Genomic DNA, 18,222 nt, shown 5'->3' with positions numbered 1-18,222 from the left:
TGTATTATTATATAATTTCAATAAAACTCTTAAACTCCCTTCTGCTAAGTGCTTAAGCATTGCATTACTTATGCTATCTTGACCTGGGGCTGTATTTTTACTTTTGTCTATAGATTTTTTTAGTTCCTGGATGCTGAAATTTTCATTCAGTTCATTTATGTTCTATCCAGCCATGTAAGAACTCACCATTTTATTCAGCAAATAATGTTTTTCCCTCCACATTTGCAGGAGACAATGCTGCCCGCTTGTTTTTTTTTGTTTATAATGTCACCTGAAAGTGAGAACGGGCGTTCTCATGGCACTGTTGTAGCCAGAATTGCAAGATATTTGTGTGCCAGATGTGCATACTTCAACCACCATTCCAGGGGACATGCGTCCATGTTGATGACGGGTTCTGCTCGATAACAATCCAAAGCAGTGCAGACCGACACATGTTCATTTTCATTATCTGAGTCAGATGCCACCAGCAGAAGGTTGATTTTCTTTTTTGGTGGTTCGGGTTCTGTAGTTTCCGCATCAGAGTGTTGCTCTTTTAAGACTTCTGAAAGCATGCTCCACACCTCCTCCCTCTCAGATTTTGCAAGGCACTTCAGATTTTTAAATCTTGGGTCAAGTGCTGTAGCTATCTTTAAAAATCTCACATTGTGAATTTTGTGAATTCTGCAGTGAAAGTGTTCTTAAAATGAACAATATGTTCAGGGTCATCATCCGAGACTGCTATAACATGAAATATATGGCAGAATGTGGGTAAAACAGAGCAGGAGACATGCAATTCTCCTCCAAGGAGTTCAGTCACAAATTTAATAAAACATTATTTTTTTAACAGGCGTCATCAGCATGTAAGCATGTCCTTTGGAATGATAGCTGAAGCATGAAGGGGCATACGAATGATTAGCATATCTGGCACGTAAATACCTTGCAATGCGGGCTACAAAAGTGCCATGCAAATGCCTGTTCTCACTTTCTGGTGACGTAAATAAGAAGAGGGCAGCATTATCTCCTGTAAATGTAAACAAATTGGTTGTCTGAGTGATTGGCTGAACAAGAAGTAGGACTGAGTGGACTTGTAGCCTCTGAAGTTTTAAATAGTTTTTTTTTGAGTGCAGTTATGTAACAAAAAAAATTTACAATTGTAAGTTGCACTTTCAGGACAAAGAGATTGCACTACAGTACTTGTATGAGGTGAACTGAAAAATACTATTTCTTCAGTTTATCATTTTTACAGTGCAAATATTTGTAATCAAAATATACACTTTGATTTCGATTACAACACAGAATGCAAGATATATATGAAAATGTAGAAAAACATCCAAAAAAATCCCTACATTTCAATTGATAGTCTCTTGTTTAACAGTGCAATTAAAACTGCGATTAATCACGATTAATTTTTTAATCTCAATTATTATTATTTTTTAGTTAATCATGTGAGTTAACTGCGATTAATCGACAGCACTAATCATTTACTATAAAACCAGATATACATTTGTTTTTACTCCGTATCCCATTCATTCTTTTAACTTGTTTCTCTCTCTGAAACCTCAGAATCTTTGTTCAATTTTCCACAATGCATTCTTCAACTCTCTTACATGGCCTTTTTAATAATTCTTTGTGCCACTGCTTTATACCTGTTATAATTCATTAAGTTCTTGCTATTTATTGTATTTTTGCTTGTTTGTATGCCTTATTTCATTCTTTAATTGCTGCTTTACAATCTTCATTCCTCCAGGGACCTGGATTTCCAAATTTTTGGCAATTAGATGTCTTACATATAGCTAGGTTGGCTGCTGCAACAACTCCCTTTATTATATTATCATGAAATTCCTTTAGATGATCACTTATTCAATGGTACTTAGAAACTCTGCACACTTACTCTTAGAGAGTTCCCAGTTTGCTTTTCTAAGGCTCCAGGTAGGAATCCTTTCAGTGTTTTCAACACTACCATGGTGTGGATATATAATTTAGCATAGGGATTCTTTATCGATTTCCCAGATGCATTTACTTGCTACATTACTTGTTGCGATTCCCAGATCTAAACATGAAACTGTTCCATCCACCGAATTAAAGCTAGCAGTTACTCCAATATCGAGCAATGCCAGTTTGTGCATGTCAATGAACTGTTTCAGGCATTTGCCATTATAATGAGTTTTCCTACTTCCCCATAATTCATTATGGCTATTAAGGTTTCCACAAATAGTATACAGGCCTTTGGTACCCTTGGCGAACTCTTCTTGTTCTAGGTTGTCTAGCATTTTACATGGGTGTAATGCTAGACAACCTAGAATATAAAGGTGCTCTTATTCTGCAGAGGAATCTCAACAGCATTGCACTCAAAACTTAAGTTCTGTACTTCTATGTTACCATAACTACGACCTTCCTTTATAAATATACAGATCCCACCTCCTCTTGTTATTTCTCTGTTATGTCTGTGTCCCGCTGTCTGGAATGGCTCACGATTGTGAGTGCCCACATTAGGACTAGTGTGACCAGATGCCCTGATTTTAGAGGGACAGTTCTGATGTTTGGGGCTTTTTCTTATATAGACATCTATTACCCCCGTCCCAATTTTTCAGACATGCTATGTGCTCACCCTAGTTAGGGCAAACTGTCCAAAGCAGGGCAGACACCCCCAACTGCTGGTATGTTCTATCATTCAATTTTACCAAGCCATTAACAAATAGAAATGCCTAAATTACTACAACAGTCTTATAATGGAGTCACAGACAGTCTCCTTAGACACTCCAGACTCTATCTTGTCACCCAGGCAAACTAGAATATGCAATAAATGTACGCAGTGTAGTTGTGACAGTGTTGGTCTCAGGATATTAGAGAGACAAGGACCCACTTCTATTGATGAGAGAGAGAGAGAGGCTTTCGAGCTACACAGAACTCTTTCAATAAAAAATATTACCTCACCCACCTTGTCTATGTGATAAATGGTCACTTACACCAAAAATCACAAATCCCAGTTACAGCCAGTCCCAAGAGACCAGTCACTCCCCCAGATCGATTTGCATCCAAGATCTCACACCAAAGACAATGCTGGTAGCCAGTTCTATAGTAAACTTACTAAAGGTTTATTGGCTAAGAAAAAGGAATGAGAATTATTGAGAAGGCATGGTAGTAAAATATATATGAACAGGTGAATCACACTCTATAATTTCAAAAGGTAACAGAGATGTAGTAATCTGTCAGTTTCCCCAAAATCTTTTAGGGCTACTCAGAGTAACTCTGAGGATCTGATCGTCTTGTTCAGTTACTTTGCCCTGTTAGAATCCAAACAGTCCAAAGATGAAGAATTTTTCCTTGTGTCCATACTTATAGTGGCTTCTCACAGAAAGCAAGCTCCAAGGGTAATTACATCATTACATGGGCTCTTTGAGGACAAGAGAGAGGAGCGCATTTAGAGTCTTTGATCTCCGTTCATCACGCACACAAAGACCACTTGCTTTGAAATGTGCTAGAATTACTACTTTCCTATTAAAGATCTTCATTTGCATTATACAAGGCTTCTTTCTCATTTGATGGGTTATTTAGTTACAGGGGAATATGCAATGTAAAGGTTTGCTATTCCATTATAACAGGATACAGATAAGTGAAAACAATTCATACAGAATCCCATTGAAGTTGAAACACAAACATGTTCTTATACATTGAACAGTCTATATTAATACACAAGTGAATGGGCTTGGTTTCCAGCTGTTCTGCTGTAAGTGGTCAGTGAGGCCTGGGGCTTAGGCATGAGCTGGCACCTGTTCTGCGAGAGCATAGTCTGTTTACATCATATCCTAGAAGTCTAATTGTAAGTTTTCTCACTTACCATGTTTCTTGTACACATATCGCACCAGGTCTGTTTTCCATTTCAGACGCTGTTTTCTTTAACTCCTGGCCATGTGGTGTTACACTATGTGTGTTAAAGCAGAAAAACTATTAGAACCATGTTGTTTAAACTACATTATTACCTTCATTTAAAATTGCAGGAATATGATCTATTGGGAGATTGATTATATGCAGTACTTTTCTGCCACTTTTGTTATAATGTTCATTCTTTCAGTCTTCTTCTCTGTCTGTAAAGTACAATTAATCACTTGTATCATAAATGCTATACATTTCTCTTTGCCTACAAACAGGACATCTTCATCTGTTTCCCTTATATTATCTGTCCTGCCCTGAATTGCATGTCATTGTCCCAGCCGCTCTTCTCCATCCCTGGCTCTTTCCTCCTCCTCCACATTTCACTGTGAATATCTTTCGGTGGCTTCTGCATAGGATATTTTATGGATTGTTTGAATTTTCTGTATCTCTCTAGTTCATTCCACTGCCATGCACCCTTTTAATGCTGCACTGTGCTTATCCCCACAGCTGCTGCATTGTAGTTTTGGTCCTTACATACAGTTCTCATATGAGTGTTCTCCTCTGCAAGTACCACACCTCATTTCCCCCTTTCAGGCAGCTGCCACCTGCCCAAACCTTTGACATTTATACCATCTCAAAGGACCCGGGATACGTGGCTTAATCCGGAAGAGCTGATATCCTATATTAACCCTATCAGGTGGCATTGCACCTTTAACTGTTACTCGAATCGTTCTGTTCTCCACATCTCCTGCTAATCAATCACTTAGCAAAGAGCACTTGGTCCTCCTCTTTTGCCCTTTCAATTTCATCCTCAGTCATGCCTAGGGGAACCCCATACATTACGCCCTCTTGCTTCTGTCATAAATTTAGGTAGCTAGCAAATTACTTCTGTTTTCCCTAAAATTGTATTTTTAAGAAGCTTCTCAGCCTGTTGCTTATGTGTACATTCTACTAATGAATCTCCACTCTGCATTCTTTTAATATATCTTAATATATCTCTGATACATCACCGAATCCATTCCACTGTTTTCTTGGGATTAACATCTCCCATCTTTACGTCTTCAGCCAGTAAATTGATCATTATAAAATGTCAGTCCTTTTCCTTACTCTTTTTTCCATCCCTGCCTGCTCTCTCTTCTCCAGATACAGATACTTCTATTCTTTTCTTCTTCTTCTTCTTCTTCTTCTTCTTCTTTTTCATCCTAATCTGAAGCTTTTCTTCTCCCTCATTTTCCAACATAACTTCCAGCCTTTCCCTCTCAGACTATATTTCCAGCAAGCCAGTCACCAGCCTAAGCCATGGCTGAGTTCCAAGTCCCAGCGCTCAACCCCTCTCAGCCTACACTGCCAGCCTGGAGCCTGGCCAGCAGCTGCCCTACCCCAGCCAGCCAGCCATCAGCCTCCACTTCAGCTCCAGACTTCTTTTCTTCACAGCACCACCCAGCTGCTCCCCAGAGGGGCTTCATCTTTAATTCCTCTGGTCCACCCTGCACATGCAGCCAGGAAACATAATTGCCCAAGGCCCACCTTAACCTTTCCTTGCCTGTGTGGGGTACACACATTATCACAGGACCCCTCCAAAACTACAACCATGGTTCAGAACACTCCTGAGCTTTGGGGAAACTCACATGTGAACTTGTCCTTCATCTCTCTAATGAGTCAAAGCTCAACCTCTGATTCAAACATTCCTGAACCTTAATACCCCAAAACTTTGGGCAAGTCGGGATCAAATTTTTGCTGCTTGACCCCATCTCTAACTGCTGTGTATATTCATGGGACTATACGATGCAGTGATCTGCATCCATCTCCATGGTGCTTTTGTCAACATAATCCTTTCCACATCAGTTAACAAATAAGCTTGACAAAATGTTGATATATGAGACATATGGAGAATGCTTCCTCAACCCCATCGCTCCACACTTTCTAATCATCAGTTCACAGAGACCCTAACTAAACTGGTTCTCAGGGAAGAGTACCAGCAAAAGCAAACGTGTTTGTGGTACATGTCTATTTACTGCCAATCCCTGGCCACAGCATTTAACAGTAGCAATGTCACAAGCAGTCCCAGGGTTGTTGCATTCTGTGTCCTCGTCTTTTGGAAAAGGAGGAATAAATGTTCTGGGCTTGGATCTTTGCAGTAATATTTGGAGAGCAAAGGACAGAGCAGCTCCCCAGATGGGAAATGCTTTCCCGGAAGATAGTGTTTGGACAGGAGGTCGCATGCTAAGCTTATCAGAGGCAACGATGCATCCCAACTTTTCCTTCTGTTTGGAGCCAGTGCTTTAACAAGAGTCTCCAAGAAACTCTCTAGAGCCTCACTGCTGCTCCCTTCTAAAACAAGTGACAACAAGCCATTCAGCTGGTCAAAGAAATGACCTTCCTGAGGAGCTAGTCCAAAAATCCTGCATGGCAAAACCCTCTGGCAAGCAAGGCTGAGAACTGAACTCATAGTCCCAAATGTCCATCAGCATCAGCATCATGGTGTAAACATGGCCCTGGTGATGCTGGCAAAGTGTTTCTCAGACAAGAGCTGATTTCTGTAACTGAGACGAAACCTAAACCTTACTGGCAGGTGTTCTGCAAGCTATCTTGTCTGTGTATGCCTGACCCTCAGCTTCTTCTGCAGTGCTATAAGTGAGATGTAAACTGCCCAGTGGCCAGGCAGCTGCCAAAGGATGTCTGGTAATGGCAGGTTACAGAAGGAACAATCAGAGAACAATGTGTAATATCTGCCTGCTGCAGAGAATAATTGTTTCTATAAGGATTGAAGTGTGACTGTTGACCCTGGGAAGGCCCTTCCGGCACAGACTGGGTATTCGTTATACATGCTGTGTGGGGATTCATGCAGGGAATCAGCATGAAGTTAACTTGAATAGGACATGAATGCAGTCCCCTGCATTTCCTTAAGAAGGGAAGCTGATCTCCTGCTGAAGAACTAAAAATGAAATGAGATCAAATAAGACCATTACAATTATATAGAGACACAGACCTGAACCAAAGCTCTACATCCAGTCTTTGGGAAAATTTGGATCTTGGTGGTAACTTTGCAGCCACCAAAGCCACACTTCTATGTTAGCGTTTGAGCCTGAGCAGAGCTAGCGCATGATGTCTACCTGCGCCAGGAATTGCACCTCCCAGCTGCTGTGTAAACATATCCCTTTTTAACAGTAATTTCTATTCCCTTCTTCAATTTAGGCTCAAATATTGGTACCAGGCTCAAACCAGCACTAAACTCAAATGTCTTTCCATTGACTTTCTGGGAGAGTTGGATCATGCCCTTTCTGAGAGCAAACTAAGAAACCAACCTGCTTTTAAGCACCTTCATCATATGCTCAGAGCATATATGTATGTGTAGGCTTGGTTGTTTTGTTTTTTTTTTGCTGTATTTATACTTGGCTTCTTACATTAGGTTCCTCAGAAACCAAGGAAGAAGGTCTGGAAGCTCAGATTAACAGATTAGCTGAACTGATTGGAAGATTGGAAAATAAGGTAAGACGCTTCTTCAAGGTTTTGGCTAGAAAATCTCAGTCTAGATGTTCTTCAGTTTGGGAGACTTGCGGATACAGACTAACACGGCTGCTACTCTGAAATCTGTTGTGAGTGCTGCATTCTTAAGCCAAGGCCTGCCCCGCCATTTTCCCTCATTATTTGTTTACGCGTTACCACGCCCAAGCGTTTACACCAGCTACCGCACTGGGTCTGAGTCAGCAAAAATGTTCACACCCCACAGAAAAGGGCATTGCCAATTAATGCTGGTTCAGAATATTGAACGGGACACTATCAATTTAAAAATCATATTCTTAAAAATAACTTTTCTTGCTTGTTAAAAGTGATACCTTTGTTGATTACTACTGAGGCATCTAATTTCCTGTCACCATTTATGGTGTGTCTTTACTAGGTATGCTTACATTTTGCACTTTGCTGACTTTGGGCAATGAAAACAGACAAGTTTCTGGCCCTTGTGCACTAATACATTGCTGCAGCATTTGGGTTACAAATGCTGCACTGGAATTTTTATATCCAAAAAACAAACAAACAAAAGAAAGAAGCCTGTTTTGGTCTTTCATTTTGGGGCAAATCCTCTGCCCCAGGAGTGGGCAAACTACGGCCCACAGGCCGCATCTGGTCCTCCAGACATTTAAATTCGGCCCTCGAGCTCCCACATAGGAGCCGGAGGGGGGACATTCTGCTACTTCTGGGAGCTGCTTGAGGTTAGCACTGCCCAGAGCCTGCCCCACTCCCGCACCCCAACCCCCTGCCTCAGCCCTGATCCCGCTCCCACCCTCCGAACCCTTTGGTCCCAGCCCAGAACACCCTCCTGCACCCCCAACCCCTCATCCCCAGCCCCACCCCAGAGCCCACACCCCCAGCTGGAGCCCTCACCTCCCCCTGCCCCCCGCATCTTAACCCCCTGCCCCAGCCTGGACTCTCTCCTGCACCCTGAACTCCTTATTTCTGGCCCCAGCCTAGAGACCACACTCCCAGCCAGAGCCCACACCCCAACCCCCAATTTCATGAGCATTTATGGCCCGCCATACAATTTCCATACCCAGATGTGGCCCTCGGGCCAAAAAGTTTGCCCAGCCCTGCTCTACACACTGCATGGCCCAAGTAGCTGGGCCAAATGCTAGGTAAACATGCTGAGAGGGGCAAGGATCTGTGGATCCCTACGTGCTCCTCTCCCCCCAAAAACACTAGGGTGAAGATGCGGCATGCGGCAGTGGATCCTCTGGACCACCCATACCTCCCTGTCCCTGCCCTCTGTAATATTACCTCCTCCTTCTTCTTGTCCATTAAAACAGCTCTGGATCTGCTGTATGGATATGTTTACACTGCAATTAGACACTGTGACAGGTTGGCTCACAGAAACTCCCTTGCGGCTGCCAACTGATGTGCCAAAACTACTTCTGCCCCTGCTTTCCCTGCCAGTTTGGGACTCCAAAACCCTGCCTGGTTGTGCCAGAAATGCTTGCTGGCTACAATCACAGACCCAGGTCTGAACCACGTGCCACAAACTGCAGGCTTAACTGAAAGCAGCTTAAGAAATGTTCCCGTCTCGAACACTTAGATGCCCAACTCCCAGTGGGGTCCAAACCCCAAATAAATCCGTTTTACCCTGTATAAAGTTTTATACAGGGTAAACTCATAAATTGTTCGCCCTCTATAACACTGATAGAGAGATGTGCACAGCTGTTTGCCCCGCCCTGCCCCCCCCAGGTATTAATACATACTCTGGATTAAATAATAAGTAAAAAGTGATTTTACTAAATACAGAAAGTAGGATTTAAGTGGTTCCAAGTAGTAACAGACAGAACAAAGTGAATTACCAAGCAAAATAAAATAGAATTAGTCTATGTCTAATACAGTAAGAAAACTGAATACAGATAAAACCTCATCTTCAGAGGTGTTCCAGTAAGTTTTTTTTTTACAGAATAGTCTCCTTCTAGTCTGGGTCCAGCAATCATTCACATCCCCTATAGTTACTCTTCTTTGTTCCAGTTTCTTTCAGGTATCCTTGGGGGGTGAAGAGGGTATCTCTTGAGCCTGCTGAAGACCAAATGGGGGGGTCTCCCAGTGGTTTAAATAGACTTTCTTTTGTGTGTGGATTCCCCTTCCTCCCCCTGTGTAGAATCCCAGCTACAAGATGGAGTTTTGGAGTCACATGAGCAAGTTACATGTCCATGCATGACTCAGAACTTACAGGCAGCAGCCATGGTTCACATGCTACCTTGAACATCCTCAAGTAGACTTCTTATGTGGATTGGAGCCTTCCAAGATCCATTGTCCATTAAGTGTTTCTTGATTGGGCACTTAACTTGCACATTCCTTTCTCAAGAAACTGACCAAATGCTTTACTAAGGCTACTTAAAATCAAGCAAGTACACAGCCAATATTCATAACTTCGAATACCAAAATTATACATGCATACAAATAGGAGGAACAGATTCAGTAGATCATAATCTTTACAGAGATATGGTACATGGCATATGTAGCATAAAACATGTTCAAGTTATGTCATATATACATTCATAAGCATATTTCCATAAAGCCTTATGGGGTGCAACGTCACAGACACCTATGGCTGGTCCATGCCAGCTGACTGAGACTCTTCAGGCTTGGGCTAAGGGACTGTTTAATTGTGGTGTAGACATTTGAGCTGTGGGACCCTTCCACTCCGCAGGGTCCTAAAGCCCGGGCCCGAGCCCAAATGTCTACACCATAATTAAACAGCCCGTCAGCATGAGCCCCACAAGCCTGAGTCAGCTGGCACAGGCTAGCTGTAGGTTTTTAATTACAGTGTAGACATAAGCTAGGTGCTCAGAGAAGGCCTTGGATTTGCTCGGCATAATCCTTCAAACAATTACTATTGCACTGCTTGCACACACTGTCCCTAGTAAATACTCACAGCAGTAAGTGTTTGCAGGGTCAGGCCTTCAACTTTACCACCTGAATAAACTATACAGAATGTCAGCACTTTTTAATTCAGTAACATCCCTAACAGCTGTGTGCCCCTTACTCTACTGTGCTTACAACAGATCTACAGTCATTCATTTTTAAAAGCAATCTTTAAGCATTCCTTATCAATTATTCTGTCTGTGTGCCACTATCATTATAATCAGCATTCTTTCTAAGTGAAATAAATTAGCCCTACTTTAGACACTGCTAGATATCCAGGTTCTAGAAGCCTATTGATTGACCAGTATATTTTAAAGCAACAGAAGACTGGCTTGTTTAAACCATCTTTTCTTGTCAACCTCTGTGCAAGTTGCCGCCAGCATTTCTGAGCTGAGCTTTCTTTTAGCATTTCATTAGGGGTGTTGAGCTAATACAATAGCTCCCCCATCAGAGATCTCTTGCATGCTGAAGTATTTGATGGTGATTGATTTTGAATCTGCTAACAGACTTTTCTGAAGGATTTTAGTGTGTGTATGTGTATGTGTGTGTACACAGTATAAATCCAACCCACACAACGTATTCAGAACTTTTTTTTTTTATAATCGCTTCAGGAAATATCATTCCATCAGTTTATATGAAGAAGTTCTTACTTAATTCCACATCACATTATGAGCCTACATTGCTATGAATCAGTTTGTGAAGTTTGTACAGCATTTTAGGGTCCTTCTAGATGAAAGGCACTATTCAAATACAATAATCCTAATTCTTGGGAATAACAGGAGTCATTAAAAAATAGTGATGGTAATGAACAATCCAGAAGGACCAGAGAGAAATAACACAGGGTGACTCTGCAGTCGGAAAATCCATCCTTTTTAAGTACTAAGTAAGCAAGTTTGCTACAGATTCTCGACAAGACAATACACGTGGAGCCCCATGAACCTGTTTTTAGTAACTTACCGGAGTAGAGCCACACTTTAAATTCTAGTGAGTTCAAAAGAATCTTTCATCTAGATCCTGGTTTTGGTGCCATTGATAACCTCAGGTTCTAACATATAGATTGATTTGAACAAAACATATTGATTTGTTCCCCCATCTTCTTCTCGGCTGGTGAGTCATTTTCTTTAACTAGCACCATGGATACGTGCTTGATGCTTTCAACCTCCCTTGTTTCAACTGATGCAGTTTTGCCTCGCGGTCTGTAGCTCCTTCTCAATGGCTGGTAGCTTATTCTGGGGCTTAGAAAGGCAAGGCGCACACGCCTCCAATTTAACATGCATTCATCCAATTTAACAGTGAATTCACAGCAAATCAATGTCAGGCTTGTTCTGGATGGCTGAAAATGTCATAGGCAGACTACTCCCATTACAGCCTCAAGAAAACTAGGAAAACTGAAAAAAACATATAAAACATATATCTACAGAACTGTAAAGTGAGATGACATTTAACAGTAACTTTAAAAGGGAAAGTCCTTGATTCTGACTCCATCTATAATGACAGGTTTCAGAGTAGCAGCCGTGTTAGTCTGTATTCGCAAAAAGAAAAGGAGTACTTTTGGCACCTTAGGGAGTAACAAATTTATTTGAGCATAAGCTTTCGTGAGCTAAAGCTCACTTCATTGGATGCATTCATGGAAAATACAGTGGGGAAATTTATATACATATAAATATATACATACACGGTTTCATGTTCTCTATGTATATAAATCTCCCCACTGTATTTTCCACTGAATGCATCCGATGAAGTGAGCTGTAGCTCACAAAAGCTTATGCTCAAATAAATTTGTTAGTCTCTAAGGTGCCACAAGTCCTCCTTTTCTTTTGACTCCATCTAGTGATTGAAAAGTAAAACTACATCTTTACGTCACTGCAGGAAGTATTTATTTAATAGAAATGTAATAATTTTACAGTAACTTAAAATAGTCTTAGAACCCAATAAACAGATACATTCCATGACAAAGGAATAGAGGAGAATAGAGGAAATACTCCCTTTCAAAAGTAGCCTCCTCTATTACTAGATAAAGTAAAAGTTAAGCCTCAGATAAAGATCTGCCAAAGCAGTAGATTGATACTGCAAAAGTACTGCAAATGTCAGTCTCAGTTTAAATGCAAAAGCAAATAATCTCAGTTAAAGCATAAGTATAACAGTTTAAACTATTTTGGCAATCTCTATGCAAATACTGTGCTTCTCTAGAAAAGAGAGGTCCACAGACCTAGCTTCTGCATCCCCATAAGCAATTAAAACATTTACATCCATTTCCAGTTATCAACTGAAGCATCCTCTTTGTTTTTGTAAAGTTTTCTTTCTACGTTTATAAGTAGTCAAATCTATTCCAAGCATAGTCTTATTCATCCCAGCTATAGTGATGGAGAAATACCCTTTGATATGGATAGAACGCTTTTATAGATGAATCTCAGAATTGTTTGCTTTTTATTCCACTGGTGTTACTTTGTGCCACAGCATCTGAATTATGTCTCAGCCTGATACTTTCCATAGTGTCTTGTAATACAGCCATCGGTTGCCTTTTTTATGTGCTTTTTTCTTTGTCGACTAGCACGAGCCACACATTTGCAAATGGTCCTGATTTCTGGAAGTAATTGTGACACCTAATGCAAACCAGTTCTTCTTACTAGTTGCCATCTGAGAGTTTGCCGCCCTGTTTGGAATGCATTGGTGGCCTCACTACATTTTGCTGGAACAGTTGCAGTTTTCATGGAGAACTTTGGTTTCTTTCAAAACTTGGTTGTTGTTTTTCCAACCCTAACCAAACACTGATTTAAAACATTTTTTTTTTTTTGGTAAAAGGAAAAAAATGAGACTTTTACAAGTCTGAATATTAAGGGACTCGAGAAGAGGAATCACCTTCCGTTGAGGTTTGGTCATGTGAGCTATCAGCCCCTTCTGAATATAGAAATGGCAGAGGACTGATAGCAAGGCATTCTCTGGGGTTTCTCTGGCGCTGGAACTCTCGTTCTTCCTTGATCTGCCAGAGATCCAATAAAGGCCTTGTCTTCACTGCTAACAAAGGTGCTTTTTTATCTCAAGGTGCCTGATATTTGTGAGCTGTCCTGAGGTAAAAACGCAGTGAAGACCAGGCACTTAAGTTTTACCACCAGGTAACTCATCACCACTAACCCTATTTACCTCTCAGTAAAACTGAAGTGCCTGGTCTTCACTGTTTTTATCTCAAGATAGCTCCATTCATGCTAATTACCCTGAGGTAAAAGACACCTTTCTTAGCAATGAGGACAAGGCCTTTAGTGATTGTTCTACAGGATTTATTGTCACAGCTTTCCTTGGGGTAGGAGAAAGATGATTGGGGGCTGATTGCAGCACTGAATTATTGTTGTGATGGAAATGCTGGTGGGAACTGATGTTCTCCAAAATGCTTTTTTCCCTTTCCTTGTAGTTCTAATAAGCTGTGAAGGTAGCAGTTTGTGTGGGGAGCAAATCCCGTTGTGGTCCTTCAGCCTATTGAATTACATTGTGGTTCTTCTAGTCCAACACAGAGTGCCAGATGCGTGCTTCGTACCAACAAATAAATAACTCTTTAGTTTTATTTGCATTTTTTACAATGGAGGAGACTAATTAACACCCACACATACCTAGTCCCCTGCATGCTATTCACTGAGCTGGGTAGGAAAATAGAGACTTATAGCGATGGAGGCCTCTGCAGAAGGATGGTAGTACCACATTCTTGTGTTTGAAAGTGAGAAACACAAAAACTGCTTTCAAGAGGAGAGAGAAAGCAATACGTCTCTTTGAGAACGCAACACGCCTCTGTTTTCCTTATAAATTGGTAAATTTCACAAACCTAGTTTGTTTGTTATTTGAGACTCTCTCAAAGGAGCTGTGTTCCCAAAGAGGGTTTAGCTTTTCCTCAGTTGTCAGGTCTCCCTTTAAGGTTCCTTTCACTGGTTTGTCCAATTTTCCCTGGCATTTTGCCATTCCTGTAACGTTTGTGAAGAGGCTTCTTGAGAAAATGAAAAATATTTATGAAAATAGCCCATTTTAATTTTGGGGGGGGAGGGGCTGGAGAGGAGTCCAGAATCTGGCCCAAAGGATCGCAGTGTCCATTAGATACAGCAGGTATAAATAAATCCCCAGAAATCAAAACTGGCCCCAAATATCTACCTAGTATTTGAGAAAATGATTCTACTTTTGCTCTGGAAGAACACATTTATTTTTCTGAACTGCTGTGGTATATGGATTGTACTAAATAGAGAGCAACAATTGAGATTGCTATTAGTGATGACAGCTCTCCATACTTCTTCTTGTTGCTGGTTTTCTTTTGGCAGGGTTTTTATTTTTTCCCTTCCCGTCTTCATAAACGTGTGTATACATGGCCAATTGAAAAGATAATTGTTTCAGTTTTCTTTTCAAATTGTTACTGATGTTTCCATTTTTCTCTTTATAAGCTAAAAAATGCTTTTAGAAAAAAACAGTAAATAGAATTCCAAACAATCACAAACTCATTCATTAATGTGGGCAAACAAGAGATCTCTCATGTCGATGGTACGGTATGTCACACACACTTTTAAAAAGTTTTGTGGTACATTTATTTATTTAGATGTATATAAATGCTAAAAATGGGCACTAGTCTACACACACCAGGCTCCCTTGAAGTTACTTAAAAATACAAGGAAATTAATGCGTCAGCCTCACTAAAGTGCAGCAGTATAACTCATAATTCAATATAGCTAGAGCTGGCTGGACAAGAGATTTCACATACACACAAACAAATACGAAATTTGAAAGTTGTTTCTCTTTTGCAGAGTTTAAAACTCACCAATTTTTGTATTTTCTAAAATATTCATGCAATTTTAATAGCAATTTTGAATGAAATCATAAGAATGCCCATACTGGCTCAGACTAGTGCGCCTTCTAGCCCAATATCCTGTCTTCTGACAGTGGCTGGTGCCAGATGCTTCGGAGGGAATGAACAGAACAGGGCAATTAACGATTGCTTTGGTTCAAGCACACCTGTTGATCTGCACTGGGCCAGCATGATCTGGGGAGAGAGGGGTCTGTCAGATGGGTAGGTAAGTAGGTATATAGAGCTCTTCAGGTTGTATTCTAGCCAAGCTGAAGGAAATAGATGATATGGTACATCCTTTATATCCTGATTTTCAGAGAGGAGCTCCAGGTACCATTTGTTGATGAATGAATACTTCAGGGCAGGAAACCTGAGAACCTTTGTTAGATAGCAGGAGATCCTTAAATAGAGGTCAACAGCAGTAAATTGGAGAAAGCCATATTCTGAGGATTCTACCTTGGGAAGGTTCCCTTCAGGGAAGAATGTAAGGATGCATCAGATCTGGGCCCTGTAGTCAAACCAGAAATAAAACCATTAAGAGCAGGATGAGGAAGACATGCCCTTCCTTCTTCCCTTCCCTCCAACGTTTTACTTCCTGGCAATGTCCCTTTCAGTATGGTTGCAGCACCCAAAGCACTTTCACTCCAGCTCTCTTTTCTCTCTCACACACATCATTCCTGATGTGGTTGCAGCTGCAGGTGGCAGTCTGTCACAGAGGAGGAGACAGCATGGCACACAGCTAACTGTAACCAAGAAGGCACCTGCTCTCTGTTCAGGACTCAGAGAGGAAGCCACACATTCTGGGTACTGTCCCCCTTGTTTCCCCCCCAACTATTTCATGATGACCCATCTGCAAAGGTGCGCAGTCACATGACTCAGACTTGGTCAGAGTATGTCTGATAGCCATGGAAACTGGGCGGAGGAGATGAAGTGTGGCAATCCAAAGTCTCCACTTCTGGAACCCTTGTATTTCTTTTGCGTATTTGTTATCCATGGGTGATATTCAGTCCTGTAGGGAGGGCTGCCAGAAACACTGTGCACCATCTGTGCCTTCAAAATAGGCTTGGGTGGACTTAAATGATTCATATACCCTGTATTGGCCCTCTGCACACTGGTGCAGAGGGCCAATTACACCCCATCTAACTTCCTGGGCAACATAAGACTTAAATACATACACGCTCTCTCTCCCTGCTAGCTTCAGTCTCCACTAACACTTGTACCATTGTATGCAGATCCTTTTTTCTTTATTTAGCTTGTAACTCTGACTCTTCTTGAGCAGCTTTTCATTAGCACAAACAAACACATATTAATGACAGCCGAATGGCAGTGCCAGTGAGATTTCTTCTCATAGAACGAAGTGATGCAACCTCATGATTGCTGTGAGAGCGCGTTTTGATTAGCGTTTAAGTCAAGGAGTTACTAGTAATTAAACATTGCCACCATTGGTGGGGAAGAGGTCGGGTTGCTTGTTGAACTGTTAATATTATTGCTGCATTGTGGGACTCCTGGCAGGAAGGATTTCTGCAGTGATGAGAGGGGTCAATAGTCTCAAACCGCAAGGTGCTAAGTGCTAGTAGTAACCATGACCTGTGACTAATGTTGACTGCTCTGGAGTCTGAAATGGAGTGGAGCTTTCCACAGCTGAATTGTTTACCCGCCCATTGGAATGCAGCAGGATCTCCCCTTAAAGCCAAGGCTGCAGCTGCTACTGGAAAATATGCTGCCGCCCACAATGGCTTCCCTTTTACTCCTCATCCTCCTAGAAAAGGGAGGGTTGATTTCTTGTTACCTCTAAAGCTGTTCAGATGTAAACTGCCAGTTCCCGGTTTCAAGGGAAATTCGTGGCACTCTCAGCCTGTGAGGGGAATGTAGGGGGGGCCACCTGGAGAAAATGTATGGCTGATTCATGTGGAAGGCTCAGGGCTGCCTTGCCCTGGTGCTGGAACAATTTTTGTAGTGGGCATGCTGAAGGCAGAAACCATGTATTTGGGTTGTTGTTACTACTTCAAGGCAGGGGGTGCAGTAGCACTCCTAGGTCCAGCACCTATACTGTCCTGAGTAAATGTCCAGAACAATCACTTATATTACTTGAAGGTGTGATATGGGGGCGTCTTTTACCTGACTGATTTCCCAGCAGTGATCCTGGTAAATTCAGTGTCTGAGGGATGCAGTGATTGGGTATACTGGATAGTGCTGGCAGACCTCTAGAGGAAAAAGTACATATCCAGCCTTCTTCCCGGTCTACACTTAAAATTCAGATAGACCTAGCTATGTCATTCAGGGCTGTGAAAAAAGTCATGTCCTGAGCGCTGTAGTTAGGTTGATCTAACCCCCAGTGTACATGCAGTTAGGTTGATGGCAGAATTCTTCCGTTGACTTGGTTACTGCCTCTCAGAGAGGTGGATTAACTCGATTGATGGAAAAACCCTTTCCATCAATGTAGAAAGTGTCTGTGCTACAGAGCTACAGTGTCATAGCTGCAGCTGTGCCGATGTAGCACTTGTAGTGTAGACATGCCCTCTGAAAAGGTGCAGTACAGGCAGCACCAATGCAAACTTCTCCTCCTGCTGCCTCCCCTTGACCTGAATAAACCACCTCTCAAGGTGAAGGTAGGTCAGTCTATAATGGCTATTCAGTCCTTAGGTTTCAGAGTAGCAGCCGTGTTAGTCTGTATTCGCAAAAAGAAAAGGAGTACTTGTGGCACCTTAGAGACTAACAAATTTATTAGAGCATAAGCTTTCGTGAGCTACAGCTCACTTCATCGGATGCATTTGGTGGAAAAAACAGAGGAGAGATTTATATACACACGCACAGAGAACATGAAACAATGGGTTTATCATACACACTGTAAGGAGAGTGATCACTTAAGATAAGCCATCACCAACAGCAGGGGGGGGAAAGGAGGAAAACCTTTCATGGTGACAAGCAGGTAGGCTAATTCCAGCAGTTAACAAGAATATCAGAGGAACAGTGGGGGGTGGGGTGGGAGGGAGAAATACCATGGGGAAATAGTTTTACTTTGTGTAATGACTCATCCATTCCCAGTCTCTATTCAAGCCTAAATTAATTGTATCCAGTTTGCAAATTAATTCCAATTCAGCAGTCTCTTGTTGGAGTCTGTTTTTGAAGCTTTTTTGTTGAAGTATAGCCACTCTTAGGTC

General features: G+C 41.6%; 1 protein-coding gene across 3 annotated transcripts in view; it reads left to right on the top strand.

The window, feature by feature from the left end:
• NECAB2 (N-terminal EF-hand calcium binding protein 2) overlaps positions 1-18,222 on the top strand; it is a 394,502-nt gene that overhangs the window by 338,760 nt on the left and 37,520 nt on the right. For all 3 annotated transcript variants that reach the window (XM_043495046.1, XM_038368806.1, XM_038368807.2), the window contains one exon: positions 7,262-7,341. In XM_043495046.1, coding sequence (XP_043350981.1) covers positions 7,262-7,341 — 80 coding nt within the window. The remainder of the gene's footprint in view (positions 1-7,261; positions 7,342-18,222) is intronic.

The sequence above is a fragment of the Dermochelys coriacea genome, chromosome 12, assembly GCF_009764565.3.
Source record: "Dermochelys coriacea isolate rDerCor1 chromosome 12, rDerCor1.pri.v4, whole genome shotgun sequence".
Lineage (NCBI taxonomy): Eukaryota > Metazoa > Chordata > Testudines > Dermochelyidae > Dermochelys > Dermochelys coriacea.
The sequence above is the reverse complement of the archived record's forward strand: the minus strand, read 5'-3'. Positions and strand labels throughout refer to the sequence as shown.